The sequence below is a fragment of the Amblyraja radiata genome, chromosome 11 (genome assembly GCF_010909765.2).
Source record: "Amblyraja radiata isolate CabotCenter1 chromosome 11, sAmbRad1.1.pri, whole genome shotgun sequence".
In the NCBI taxonomy this organism is placed as follows: domain Eukaryota; kingdom Metazoa; phylum Chordata; class Chondrichthyes; order Rajiformes; family Rajidae; genus Amblyraja; species Amblyraja radiata.
In genome coordinates, this window is record NC_045966.1 from 60074089 (window position 1) to 60088139 (window position 14051).

Consider the following 14051-nt stretch of genomic DNA (forward strand, 5'->3'; position numbering starts at 1 on the left):
GTGTAGACCATCTGGTCCAGGTGACGTATCCACCATCAGACCATTTAGCTTCCCAAGTATCGTCTCCTTAGTAATAGAGACTGCACTAACTTCTGCCCGACTCTTTGGAGTCTGAACAAAGGTCTCGGCCTGAAACGTCACCTATCCATGTTCTCCAGAGATGTTGTCTGATCTGCTAAGTTAGTCCAGCACTTTTGTGTATTATTCAAGAATCTGCAGTTTCTTGTGAGTGAGCTCAACATTTGTCAAGAGGTAGATGGAGTGCTACAAGAAAAAGAGAAATGTGTGGAGTTTAAAATGTTTTGGCACAGCCAAGCCACGGCATCTCATTGTGTTCAATACATCCTGGTGTTCATAAAGCAGTGATTTGGATTTGATTCACATAATATGTGGTTAATTCAATTATATGTAAAAAATCATACATCATTTATATATGTTTTTATTGTTGCTATGATCAAGTTTCACGGAAATGTAAATAACCTCATTTAAGGAAATGTCACACTTAAAGGAAAGAACCAAATTGTTGCTTTGATTCTGTCCAATTCCTCACAATACTTAATCTTTAATACAAACAGCCAGAAAGCAAGAGTATTACAGGACATCAGCAAAAGCAATACATTTTGCTTTAGTCATGATGATTCTTATTCATGATATGGATATGGGGAAAAAGCCAGAACGAGGTACTGATGTTGGATGATCAGCCATGATCATATTGAATGGCAGTGCTGGCTCGAAGGGCCGAATGGCCTACTCCTGCACCTATTTTCGATGAGTCGGCCTACAGGGAGGAGGTCCAGCACTTAGCAGCATGGTGCGCTGACAACAACCTGGCCCTTAACTCCAAGAAGACCAAGGAGCTCATTGTAGACTTCAGGAAGTCCAGGGGCGGCACGCACACCCCCATCCACATTAACGGGACGGAGGTGGAACGTGTTTCTAGCTTCAGGTTCCTGGGAGTCAACATCTCCGATGACCTCTCTTGGACCCACAATACCTCAACTCTGATCAAGAAGGCTCACCAGCGTCTCTTCTTCCTGAGGAGACTGAAGAAGGTCCATCTGTCTCCTCAGATCCTGGTGAACTTCTACCGCTGCACCATCGAGAGCATCCTTACCAACTGCATCACAGTATGGTATGGCAACTGCTCTGTCTCCGACCGGAAGGCATTGCAGAGGGTGGTGAAAATTGCCCAACGCATCACCGGTTCCTCGCTCCCCTCCATTGAATCTGTCCAAAGCAAGCGTTGTCTGCGGAGGGCGCTCAGCATCACCAAGGACTGCGCTCACCCCAACCATGGACTGTTTACCCTCCTACCATCCGGGAGACACTACAGGTCTCTCCGTTGCCGAACCAGCAGGTCCAGGAACAGCTTCTTCCCGGCGGCTGTCACTCTACTCAACAACGTACCTCGGTGACTGCCAATCACCCCCCCCCCCCCCCCCCCGGACATTTATTATTATTTATTCAAATCATTTGCTATGTCGCTCTTCCAGGGAGATGCTAAATGCATTTTGTTGTCTCTGTACTGTACACTGACAATGACAATTTGATGCTTCTTCTCCTTGAGACGACGACTTTGATGGGTGTTCCATCTACTCTCTTGTTCATTTCCCTTGTTGAAATGATGGCAAGTTAAATACATCAGAGAGACCCTGATTCTTCCCCAGTTCTGACTAAGCTGGACTATAAACACTGATTGATTTCACCCTGCATACTTCCTTTAGCATGAGATACGGAGAATAATTGCTGCTTACCCTAACCTCTTGATTTGTACGGGTGTCAGAGGTTATGGGGAGAAGGCAGGAGAATGGGGTTAGGAGGGAGGGATAGATCAAGCATGTTTGAATGGCGGAGTAGACTTGATAGGCCATTGTAGCTGCAATCAAAGGCCAGAGATCGAACTAGAACTCGCAATGTATTATTCCAAAAGTGGATACAGCACGCAGCAATACCTGACTTGCTCTCGGCAAATTGTCAAAGAATATAGTGTTAAATTAGAATTATTTTATTCAACTAATATATTGGTCATTTGTCATCTACTGGCTCCAGAAGCAATATAATCTGAAATATGGTTGCATAACGTAAATTATTTCTGATATATAATTAATTTCAGCCAAAGCAATTATATGAATGTCTTCTTCGAAAAGCTTATTTTCATTATTTGGCTTGTTCAATTTGTAGAGCTTGTGCGACGTAATGCATTACAGCTGTCCGTCACGAAGACAAGTTCCTAAAAAATATTAAAAGAGTTATACATCATGCAATATCATTGTCTCAAAAATGCTACAACATGTTTGTTTGGCAAAGCCTTAAAAGATGCGGTTCCTTGCAACGTGAATCAAATTATGTAATGGCTCCAAGTGTCTATCAGGAGATAAGTTAGCTCTCCAGCGAGCCCAGCAATAGTCTTTACTAAAAAATAAATGAAGTCAATGAATTGGTTCTGCACTGGTGCAGTATCTAGATCTGGAATACAGTTGCCTATTTGAAGAGCTGGATTTACTCTTCAGTGCCGTGCTCAGCCCACAAGTTTCTATAGATATTGAATCTAATCTGATGTTGCTAACAAAATGCAATTTTCCCTAAAAAGGAGCTTGCAGGAATGAAAGTGTCAGTTTCTGAACGTAGCCGAGCAATAAATAAATTGCAATAATAATCCTTTTGTCTTCATCATCTTTTAGCTGTGTGAGTGATAGAAGCAAATTCCTGACTGCAGTCCGTTTCAACATGTAAAAAAACAGCCAGTAGACAAAATGTGTAGGAAGGAACTGCAGATGCTATTTTACACCTAAGATAGAACAGGCTGCCTGTCCCGCTGAGTTACTCCAGCATTTTGTGTCTAATTAAGAAACCAGCCAGCTGGGATTGAGTAACTGCACATGGGCCAATACTTCTCTGTAAGTTTATGATACCCAGCTAATGAGTAATATGCAGCTGTCAAAGATTGAAGTCCTCATGAGCAACTAGTGTTCAGATTATTAAAACAAATATGGTTAATAAACTGTAATATTTTCCGCAATTGGTTGATTAGATAGGGGGTTGTGCAGCTTAAAATATACAGCAAGATTTTCAGCAATAATAATAATAATAATAATAAATTTTATATTTAATGGGCGCCTTTCATACAAAATCTCAAGGACACCTTACATAGTAAAACATATAATCGGAGTAAAACAAGTAATTAAAGACATCACAATGACACAAATTAGAAACAGAATTCAATCCAAAAACAGAAAATCAAAAACACAGTGTGAAGAGAGAGCAGCGGCAACCAAATCGTGCCAGCGTCCACTCTCTCTTCACGGCAGCCATCTTGGACACAGACCTACAAGACTACAGTTAGACAAAAAAAAATAAAAAAAAATCATCCCCCCACAGTGGATAGCACTGTGGAGGAAGGCACAATGTCCAGTCCCCACCCCATGTTCACCCCAAAGTCAGGCCTATTGGGGCCACCGCAGTTGCCTCTACGGAGGCCCGATGTCCCTGGCCGTTCTCACCGGGTGGTCTTGCCCCGGCGTCGGGAGAGTCCTTTCGGCGGCTGGGCCACTTGGAACGGCCGCTTCTTGGTTGGAGCCCGCGGCTGCCGAAGCCGACAAGGCCGCGCCGGTTTGGCGCTCCTAGGCTCCAGATGAAAAAGTCGGCGCCCCGCTCTCCTCACTGCCGTCTTGCCGCCTCTACGCACGCCGTCTCTCCGCACGCCGCCTCTCCGCTCCGCAAACCCGCAGCCCGGAGATGTTGCTCACGGCGGTCCAGCTCGCCAGAGCTCCAGCGCGGCGACCCAGGCAAGGCATCGCCCGCTCCGCTCCGCTCCAACGCTCCAATGCTGTGCCGCCACGCAGGCCGAGGTGCTGGGTGGTTCCCGCCAAGAAACGGCGCTCCAAGCCCGCTGGTAGGCCACGACGACGGGTCGACGGGCAGCCCGGATAAAAGGCTGCCACACCGACCAGGTAGGGACCTATAAATAAAGTAACACCTACCCCCCCACATTAAAAGACCATATCCCCTACAAACAAAAAAACAGGACTCACTAAAAACTAAAAAAAAAACGAATTTAAGACGGACGGCTGCTGCTAGCTGCTAGGTCTGATGTTATCATTTTAACCGAACAGGTTAATGAGAATGTTAAATCTTTGTTACATACCGCCTTACAAGGCACAACCATGATGATGTACAAACGTTTGATTAACTGAACTGTTGGCTGCAGAGTATTTTGTATTGTATTGTATTGTATTGTATTCAAATTTATTGTCATTGTCTCAGTTAGAGACAACGAAATGAATTTCCCTTACAGGCAGTATCATAAAAATAAAAATAAATAAATAATAATAATAAATAATAAAACATATTAAAAATAAAATAGAATTTAAAAAAAAGCACAAACACTGAAAGTCCACGACACAACATAACACAGTGGCACCAAGGTGAGGAAGGCACCATAGTCCAGCCAGCCTCCCCTCCGTTCTTCCCAGATTTTCACTCGTGGTCGAGGCCTTCCTAGCACCCGCAGTCGCCGCCCCGGGCGGCCCGATGTTCAGGCCCTCACGCCGGGCTGGTGGAACGCTGACGCCGAACCCCGACGGTGAACATCCTCCTCCTCAGCGGCCCGGACCTCCTGATCAGCCGCCTCCCGCAGCCGGAGTCCGCAGCTCCCGAGTCCGCAGCTCCCGTGTCCGCAGCTCCCGAGTCCGCAGCTCCCGAGTCCGCAGCTCCCGAGTCCGCAGCTCCCGAAGTCCGCAGCTCCCGAGCCGGGCAGAGTCGCAGGACCCCGCGCTGTCCATCAGCGCCGCCCGCGTTGGGAGCTCCGCAAACCGCAGCTCCATGATGTCGGTGCAGCAGGTCCAGCACTCCGGGCTCCAGACGGCGATCCCCGGTAAGGCATCGCCAGCCTCGCGATGTATCAGCGCTGTCCCGCCGCTGCTGGAGCTCTGGTCGCAGGAAAGTCCACGCCAATCCAGTAGGTGGGCCGCTGGTGGTGGGGGGGGGGGTGGGGAGGACGCGACTCGAATAAAAGTTGCGTCTTCACCAGGAAGCGGCTGAAGGACGGTATCCCCCGCACCGTGCCCTCTTCCCCCACATCAAAACACAAAAAAAACACAAAAAAACACACTTTTACATAACTAAATAAACAAAAAAACAAAAAGATACCGGGCTGTAGGTGGAGGCAGCTGACGCCAGCGCCACCGGAAGTACAACTAGTAGGCAGCGCCTACTAGTTGATTCCGCTGCTTGCAGGTAACTGCGCATTTTGGACATCACGCAGGAGTTCTGTGAAATCATACATCTATAGTTAATATAGTTGCAACACTTACAAAATGAATATTTGTTAAACAGCATTCATTTCACAGAATTCAAGCTGCAACACACACTAGATGCAGCAATTAAACAATCCTTCACGATGCATCAAGAATTGAAAATATCATTTCCCGTCTTACGACAGTCTATCCATATGAGCAGGAATTTGGGAGACCGGCAGGATGGATTTGCTGGTTGCTGCAAGACTGCGGGCATCTACAGCAGCACGGAAACACTGTTCGCATTTCTGATTATGAATAATTCAGCTTACGAGCAGTTCACAGGAGCGGAACTCTGACATTACCTGAGGAGAACCTATGTCCATTACTTAATCTGTGATTATTCGATTCATTTCATAGAACAGAGAACACAGAACAGTACAGCACTCGAACAGGTCCTAAGGCTCACAATGTGTATGCCGAACATACTGCTAAGACTTGCCTTCATATAATTTACATTCCTCCATTATCTGCATATCCATATGCTTATCCAAAAGTCTCTTAAATGCCATTATCGCATCTGCCTCCAACATCACCCTAGCAGTGCGTTCCAGGCACTCACCGTCCAGTATGTAAAAAACTCACACACGCACATCTCCTTAAAATGTGCCCCTGTCACCTTAAAGCTATTCCCTCTGGTATTGGATATTTCCATCCTGAGGAAAAGGTTCTATCTATCTCACCTGTGCCTCTCATAATTGTTATATATACTTCTGTTAGGTCCTCATTCAACCTCTGGCATTCCAGAGTAAACAATCCAAGTCTGCCCAACCTCTCCCTGCAGCTAATACTCTCAGATCTGAGCATCATTCGGGTACACTTCCTCTCCGCCCTTTCCAAAGCCTCCACATCTTTCCTGTATTGGTGTGTCGAGAACTGTACACAATATCTCCAAATGTGGCCTGACCAAAGTCCTATAAAGCTGTATCATGACTTCCTGATTCTTATCCTCAGGACAATGCCCTGGCCAATGAAGGCAAGCATACCATATGCCTATCCTAGAATATACTTTTTTCTAAATCTATCTATCCATCTATTCATCCATCCATCCTTCCATCCATCCATCCATTCATCCATCCCTGATCTTGTGCTCTTTCGGTTTGCGCGGTTTTTCTATTTGCGCAAAAATGGTACACGATAGCGCTACGATTTTTCGTCAGCTCACTCACCATTCTCCTGTGCTGTGAGTGCAACAAGTTTTGTTCCGATCGATGGTATATTGTAAAAGTTAGCGAGGTTTAAAAATCGTAAAAACCGCTCATGCGCAGATCGATCTCCTCTCCTGCCAGTCAGCGACACGCAGATTTGTCTGTTCTTCTGTCACTCCCCGACACGGTCCGCCCCTTCCTGCACCATTGCATCTTTACTAGAGCTGAGGGATGCTGCGAGTGGCCGTCGGAGGTCTCCAACCGGACACAATTTTCGGAGGGACTGGAAGAGGCCAGGCCCAGCATGGAGTTGGAGATGTCGCCAAACAGAAAGCGGGAAGTCTGATCCCGGCAGCGGAGAGTGTCCAGTGCCCGTTGTGAGTCCCAATCGCAATGCCCCGCAGCTCCAGCCCCTTCCCCTCTGGTCCCCCTCGCTGGCTCCTGTCCCCTTATCCATGATACCCCCCTCTCCCCCATGGCTCTTGCCCCATCTTTACTCCAAGCTCCCCCCCCCGCCGCCCACATGCCGGTGTGACTGTAGCTGCTGGTGCTTCCAAGGCTGGCTTTAAGGGCGCCGACGGCTGATGCTCCTCTGGGGCACGTAAGAAGGGAGAGGAGCGGCAACCTCGAGATCCTGGGGGATGAGGAGGGAGTGTGGGGGAAGAGAGGGGATAGAGGGAGAGGAGGGGGAGTAGGGAAGGGAGAAGAGTTATGGAGGGAGGGAGAGAGTGACTGAGGGTAGGGAAAAGGAGAGGGAGGGATTAGGGGAGGGGAGGAGGCGAGGGAAAAGAAGAGGGAAGAGGCGAGGACGGGGACGAGAGGAGGGGGGAGTAGAGGAGGGGCGAGTGGGGAATAGAGGGAGAGGAGGGCAGTGGGGGAGGTGGGGAGGGATAGGGTAGGTAAGGAGTGGGGGATACAGGGGTAGGAGGGGTGTAGGGAGGAGAGAGGAGTTATGGAGGGAGGGAGGGAGGGACTGAGGGTAGGGAAAAGGAGAGAGAGAGAGGGATTTGGGGAGGGGAGGAGGAGAGGGGAAAGAAGAGGAAGGTTGAAGAGGAGGGGAGAGAGTGCTGTGGATGAGGGGAAATGAGCTGCACCTGTGCAGTTGGAGGCTATGGGTGAGTGGTGGAATATTGCGTTGGGGTCCAAGCCTCCTGTGTGGCAGGGACACAACGGGTCCCACTTAGTGTAGTATATACTAAATATAAGCATTAGTTTTGTCCCATAATGTGGCTCATTGCCCATTTTTGCAATGATCCCAGTGCCTCACATCGATGCCCCAGTAGAACATTTTTACCCATTTTCTGGTCCTTTTGATGATTATTTATTATTTCATGAATTGCTTAAAAAGAACATAACATGCACAACTTTAGGGTCATGTTTCTTCAAGACTTGGAAGGAACCAAAAATTAATTAACCTGCTATTGGAAAGTTAAATCAATAATTTGTGTGGAGTTTTTTTTCTGGAGAGAGAATCGTAGATGAGATTGTAAAACCAAAACTCTGTCGATTTGGGAATCTGAATGCTCTCTTGGCAAAATCATCTGTAATAATAATGATGATGGGAGGATGAGTAACAAGGTGAATAAATGTAATGAAGAAGCCAACTGCAATGGATTAAGTAGAAACAAGTAACTGCAGGTGCTGGTTTACCAAGGAAAGGCGCAAAGGTGGGGGAGTAAAACGATTTCAAAGTAATCACATCTTAAGGAGATCTTGGAGTGGAGCAGTCAAATGTAGAAACAAGAAAGAGAGAGGAGAACTTCTTCAAAGTAGGCACACCTTGTGTCTTTCTTGCAATGTATTAAGGTTCATTTGTATATGGGGCAAACAAACAAAACTGGAAATATTGATGTACAATGTGTTAATTAGGTATTAATTTTAAGTACTTATCACAAAATACTAAACCTATATCTTTCAAACATATTACCTTTTCATAATCTGGACAGTGCAATATAATTTAATTTTAAATTCATAATCCTTCTAAACACTATATTTACACTGATATATACTATCTATAACAGGAGAATAAATACAACTCACATGGATATCTATGTCCAGTTTTGGCAACTTAGTAGCACAACGTTTCTGGAAGTGGTTGAAGAAAAAGACAAAATGTTAATTTAACTTAAAAAAAAAGAAAGTCTCATTGTGCCATATCTCTATAGTGAAAACAAGTACTCACTGCGAAATGTGGTGTCTGCATGTTCTCCATGCTGTTGTTGATTTCTTTTCTCATGCTCACAATTCTTGAATAACAAGTTCGGGGAGCTGCACTGGCAACTAGTGCAGTAGAAAACAACAAGACCAAGTCAAAGAGTAGCTGCATGTTGGAAAATAACTCAAGTCATTTGTGACAAAAACAGTCCAGCACAGACATCAAATACTGCAGGACATGCCACCAGAATCAGCTGTTAGACAAATCATGGATGAATACTGGAATCAAAAATATTTATGCAACTTCAAACAAAAATTCTGAAATTCAAATAAAGTTCAGTATGTGGAAGAATTCGGATATTTTGGTTTAACAGTTTTAAATGCTGCCAATTATTTGTACTTTGATTACATAGAGAGTTTGCCAATCTTGAATAAAGCCTTTTAAATATATACACAAATCATACACACATATATTTTAAGTGCAGAAAGAACATATAAATTTCAGGTCAGAAAATGTCACTAACAAACTCTGCTTAACAAGAGAGAGCCCTGTTATTTTTTGGAACAAACGGAATGTCCTACAGTGCAATGTTTATGCAGAAATGTTCCAAATTTTACATCTCTGATCTTTTAACAGTGAAGTTCTATTCCCTGATCATAAACACAATCCCAAGTGAACTGAATACTTTCATTCATACACCATTTTTACCGTGGAAATGGTGTCTGTTAAAAGCCTTTGCTTTGAAATAGCTAAACATGCACTCGATTTAATATCTTACATAAAAGATCTAGAAATCATGGAAAGTTAGCTGCTTCTAACTTAGGCCTGGCACACCACATCATGGCTGGACCACTGTATTAGTACAGCTGATGCACATGCCTCATTGGGGTGTATGAGCATTCTGTACGGGGCAGCAATGACTGATCATATACCTGTTGCTATGACAATAAATGTTGAACACATACCTGTGGTATCCAGAGATAGAAATAGCTTTAATACAGAAAAACTGGACTGGTCAACGCTTACAAAGGAAGACATCCTAGCCTATTATGCCCATACAGATAAATCCTTAAGCAATATTCATCTACCTAAAGATATGTAGTAATGTTAATTATAAAGATATGCAGCATAGGAGAGATATCTGCTCCATGTATAATGATATAGTAAGTGCCTTATATGTAGGCAGTAAGCCCTACTGCAAGCATAAAAATAAGACACATAACATCAGACCTGGCTGGAATAAGTATGTAGCTGAGTATCATACTGAAGTCCGTGAAGCCACCAAATCATGGGCTATGGCAGGTAGACCCAGACAGGGGCCTGTGTTTGAGCACAAGAAGGTCACTAATGCAAGGTATAAGTATGCTGTTCGCTTCATCTGTAAAAATGAGCAAGCTATGAGGGCTGTTTCCATGGCTAAGAAGCTGCTAAGTAACAATGCTACAGATTTTTGGAAGGAAGTGAGAGCTCTTAGCAGTTGCAAAACATCTCTAATAATTACCAGTTTGGCTTTAAAGCTAAACATGTCACTGACTTATGCATATATGCCCTAAAGGAGATTGTAAACAAATATAGAGGCAAAAACTCTTCAATCCTTATGTGCTTTATTGATGCTTCCAAAGCCTTTGACCGTGTTAATCACAGAAAGCTGTTTGGTAAAATGAGTCAAAGAGGGGTGCCTGAATACATTGTTAGAATTCTGGCCTACTGGTATGCCCACTAGACTACGCAAATAAAATGGGGCAATAGGGTCTCAGCCCCATTTGGGGTTAGCAATGGTGTTAGACAAGGGGGAATTTTGTCCCTAGTCCTTTTTAATCTATATATTGATGATCTGTCTAAACAATTGAAAGCCTGTAACACTGGGTGCGTGATTGGTAATATTTTAGTGAACCATATTATGTATGCAGATGATCTTGTGGTCTTTAGTCCATCTAGCGCTGGTCTCCAGCAGCTCCTTACTATATGTTCTGTGTATGGTGTGGAACATGACATTAAATATAATGCTAGTAAGAGTGCTGTTATGATCTGTAGAACCAAAGAGGATAAATGCCTAAAATATCCTGATTTTAAATTGTCTGACAACAATCTTAGTGTCTGTAATAAGATAAAATATCTAGGACATATTATTACAGAACAAATGACAGATGATGAGGATATTTATAGGCAACGACGCATGCTGTATGTACAGGCAAATATCCTCTTGCGTAAATTTGGTGCGTGTGCAGATGTGGTGAAGATGTCGCTATTTAGAGCATACTGCACACCACTCTACACTGCGCACCTGTGGTCGAACTATTTAAAGACAAGTATGCAGAGTCTAAAGGTGGCATATAACGATGCCATGAGAACACTGCTAAGGCAACCTAGATGGTGTAGTGCCAGTAATATGTTTGTGGCTGCAGGAGTCAGTACTTTAGAAGCTATCCTAAGACACCACATGTATAAATTCATTTGCAGGATAAATGACTCTAAAAATGTATTTATTGTGGCCTTGACAAACATAAGGGTTAGCACTACACGCTATGAATCCCAGCTGTGGAGACACTGGTATCGTTGTCTCGTTGTAGGACATTGATCATCTTTTATTCTGGATTTTTAACTTAAGTATTGTGTTTTTTTTAAATATAAATTATGATGTTTTTATAAGTGACTAGACGAAGTGCAGACCCGTTGGGTCTGTTTCCCCAATGGCGTTTGTGTGGGGGGGGGGGGGGGGGGGGCTGAGGCATCACACTCACATTAACCACCCCCCAAACACACAGGTGGAGGGAGGGGGGGGGGGGGTGAGAATAGGGGAGGGGAGAGGAGGAGGAGGAAATGGGACAGATTTGGAAGGGAAAGGAGAGTGGGGTAGGGGGTGAGAGAGGGGGATGGGGAGAGAGATGTGGGGGAGGAGGGTGGGAGGGGGAGGGGGTGGGGGGAGAGAGGGGAAAGAGTGGGGAGAGAGAGTGGAGGGGGAAGGGGGGAAAGAAGTGGAAGAGTGGGGAGGGAGGGGTAGGGGGAGTGGTGGAAGAGGGACAGAGGGGAAGGGGGCGGGGGGAGAGGGAAGGGGGTGGGGTAGAGAGTGAAGGGGGGTGGGGGAGAGAGGGATGGGTGGGTGAGGGAGAGGGGTGAGGAGAGGGAAACATAGAAACATAAGATTCTATAAGATACCTCCTCAATCTTGTAAATTCTAGCGAGTACAAACCGAGTCTATCCAGTCTTTCTTCATATGAAAGTCCTGACATCCCAGGAATCAGTCTGGTGAACCTTCTCTGTACTCCCTCTATGGCAAGAATGGGCATTGGGCATTGTGACATCACACGATGGAACGTTCACCAAGGGCTGGGGCTGGGGCTGGTGCAAAGGCATATGTAAATGGATCCATTCCGATTGGACATCTGCGAGCATTGTGCATTGTGACATCACACGATGGAACAAATCAAAAGGCAGAAAGGCAGCCGGACGGACGGCGGAGGGCAGGCGGCAGCCACAGAGTTTTAAAGATAGACTAGACCAAGTGCAGACCAGCTGGGTCTGTTTCCCCAACGGCGTTTGCGGGGTGGGGGGGGACAGCGGCATCACACTCACACTAACCACCCCCCAAACACACAGGTGGGGGTAGGGGGGGAGAGGGAGATGGGGTGGGGAGAGGGGAGTATGAGAAGAGGGGAGGGAGGGGAGAGGAGGAGGAGGAAACGGGAGTGATTTGTGAGGGAAAGGAGAGCGGGGTATGGGGTGAGAGAGGGGGATGGGGAGAGAGGTGTGGGGGAGGGGGGGGATGGGAAGGGAGGGGAGGAGGGAGGGAGAGGGAGAGGGGTGGGGGGAGAGAGGGGAAATAGTGGGGAGGGATAGTGGAGGGGGAGGGGGGAGAGAAGTGGAAGAGTGGGGAGGGAGGGGGTGAGGGGTAGGGGGAGTGATGGAGGAGGGTCAGAGGGGTAGGGGGAAGGGGTGGGGGGAGAGAGGGGAGTGTGGTGTGGGGGAGGGAGAGGGAGAGGGGTGGAGTAAGGGGCAGTGGTGGAAGAGGGACAGAGGGGTAGGGGGAAGGGGGTGGGGAGAGAGGGAAGAGGTGGGAGAGAGAGGGAAAGGGGGTGGGGGAAGAAAGGGATGGGGTGGGAGGGGGAGGAGAGGGTTGAGGAGAGAGGGGTGGGGGAGGGGGAGGAGAGAGGGATGGGGAGGGGAAGAGAGGTGTGGGACATGGGCGGAGGGAAGGGAGGAGGGAGATGGGGTAGAGGGGTGGGGGAGAGGGAAGGTGAGTGGGAGAGAGGGATGGGAGGGGGAGGAGAGGGAGAGGGGTGAAGAAAGGGAGAGGGAGAGGAGAGAGGGATGGGGAGGGGAGAGAGTTGTGGGGGGGGAAGGGAGGGAGATGGGGTAGGGGGGGTGGGGGAAGAGTGTGGAGGGAGGGGGAAGAGTGTGGAGAGAGGGGAAAGAGTGGGGAGGTAGAGTCGGTGGGGGAGGGGGGAGAGAAGTGGAAGAGTGAGGAGGTAGGGGAAGAGGTGTGGGGGGAGTGGTGGAAGAGGGACAGAGGGGTAGGGGAAGGGGGCGGTGGAAGAGAGGGAAGGGGGTGGGGTAGAGAGTGAAGGTGGGTGGGGGAGAGAGGGATGGGTGGAGAGAGGGAGAGGGGTGATGAGAGGGAAACAGAAACATAGAAATTAGGTGCAGGAGTAGGCCATTCGGCCCTTCGAGCCTGCACCGCCATTCAATATGATCATGGCTGATCATCCAACTCAGTATCCTGTACCTGCCTTCTCTACATACCCTCTGATCCCTTTAACCGCAAGGGCCACATCTAACTCCCTCTTAAATATAGCCAATGAACTGGCCTCAACGACCTTCTGTGCCAGTGAATTCCAGAGATTCACCACTCTCTGTGTGAAAAATGTTTTTCTCATCTCGGTCCTAAAAGATTTACCTCTTATCCTTAAACTGTGACCCCTTGTTCTGGACTTCCCCAACATCTGGAACAATCTTCCTGCATCTAGCCTGTCCAACCCCTTAAGAATTTTGTAAGTTTCTATAAGATACCCCCCTCAATCTTCTAAATCTAGCGAGTACAAGCCGAGTCTATCCAGTCTTTATTCATATGAAAGTCCTGACATCCCAGGAATCAGTCTGGTGAACCTTCTCTGTACTCCCTCTATGGCAAGAATGTCTTTCAGCATTGGGCATTGTAACATCACACGATGGAACGTTCACCAGGGGCTGGGGCTCCTGCAAAGGCATATGTAAATGGGTCCATTCCAATTGGACATCTATGAGCATCGGGCATTGTGACATCACACAATGGAACGTTCACCAGGGGCTGGGCCTGGGGCTGCTTCTATGGGTGAGAAGCCAGTTTATTTTTGAAATATTGGGTGGGGGGGGGGGGGGGGGGAGAAGGATTTGATTAAAAATGTGTACTTAAACACGACGAAAGGTAATCAGGGCAGATACTTAGAAAGAAAAGTGAGATCTCTACCGAAATGGAAA

At 46.9% G+C, this 14051-nt stretch overlaps 1 protein-coding gene across 2 annotated transcripts; it reads right to left on the bottom strand.

Moving 5' to 3' along the window:
• Positions 1-1545: 1545 nt before the first annotated feature.
• LOC116978681 (cytokine-like protein 1) lies at positions 1546-8781 on the bottom strand. 2 transcript variants are annotated; one of them, XM_033029995.1, is made up of 6 exons: positions 8625-8781; positions 8483-8527; positions 5203-5268; positions 4145-4216; positions 2153-2230; positions 1546-1613 (listed from the first exon to the last, which is right to left on the bottom strand). In XM_033029995.1, exons 1-5 carry the CDS (start codon positions 8766-8768, stop codon positions 2171-2173), a joined length of 387 nt encoding a protein of 128 aa, XP_032885886.1. In that variant the 5' UTR covers positions 8769-8781; the 3' UTR covers positions 1546-1613; positions 2153-2170. The 2 variants fall into 2 exon arrangements, with proteins under 2 accessions (XP_032885886.1, XP_032885885.1); XM_033029994.1 differs by having other exon boundaries at positions 1552-2230.
• Between the last annotated feature and the right edge of the window lie 5270 nt (positions 8782-14051).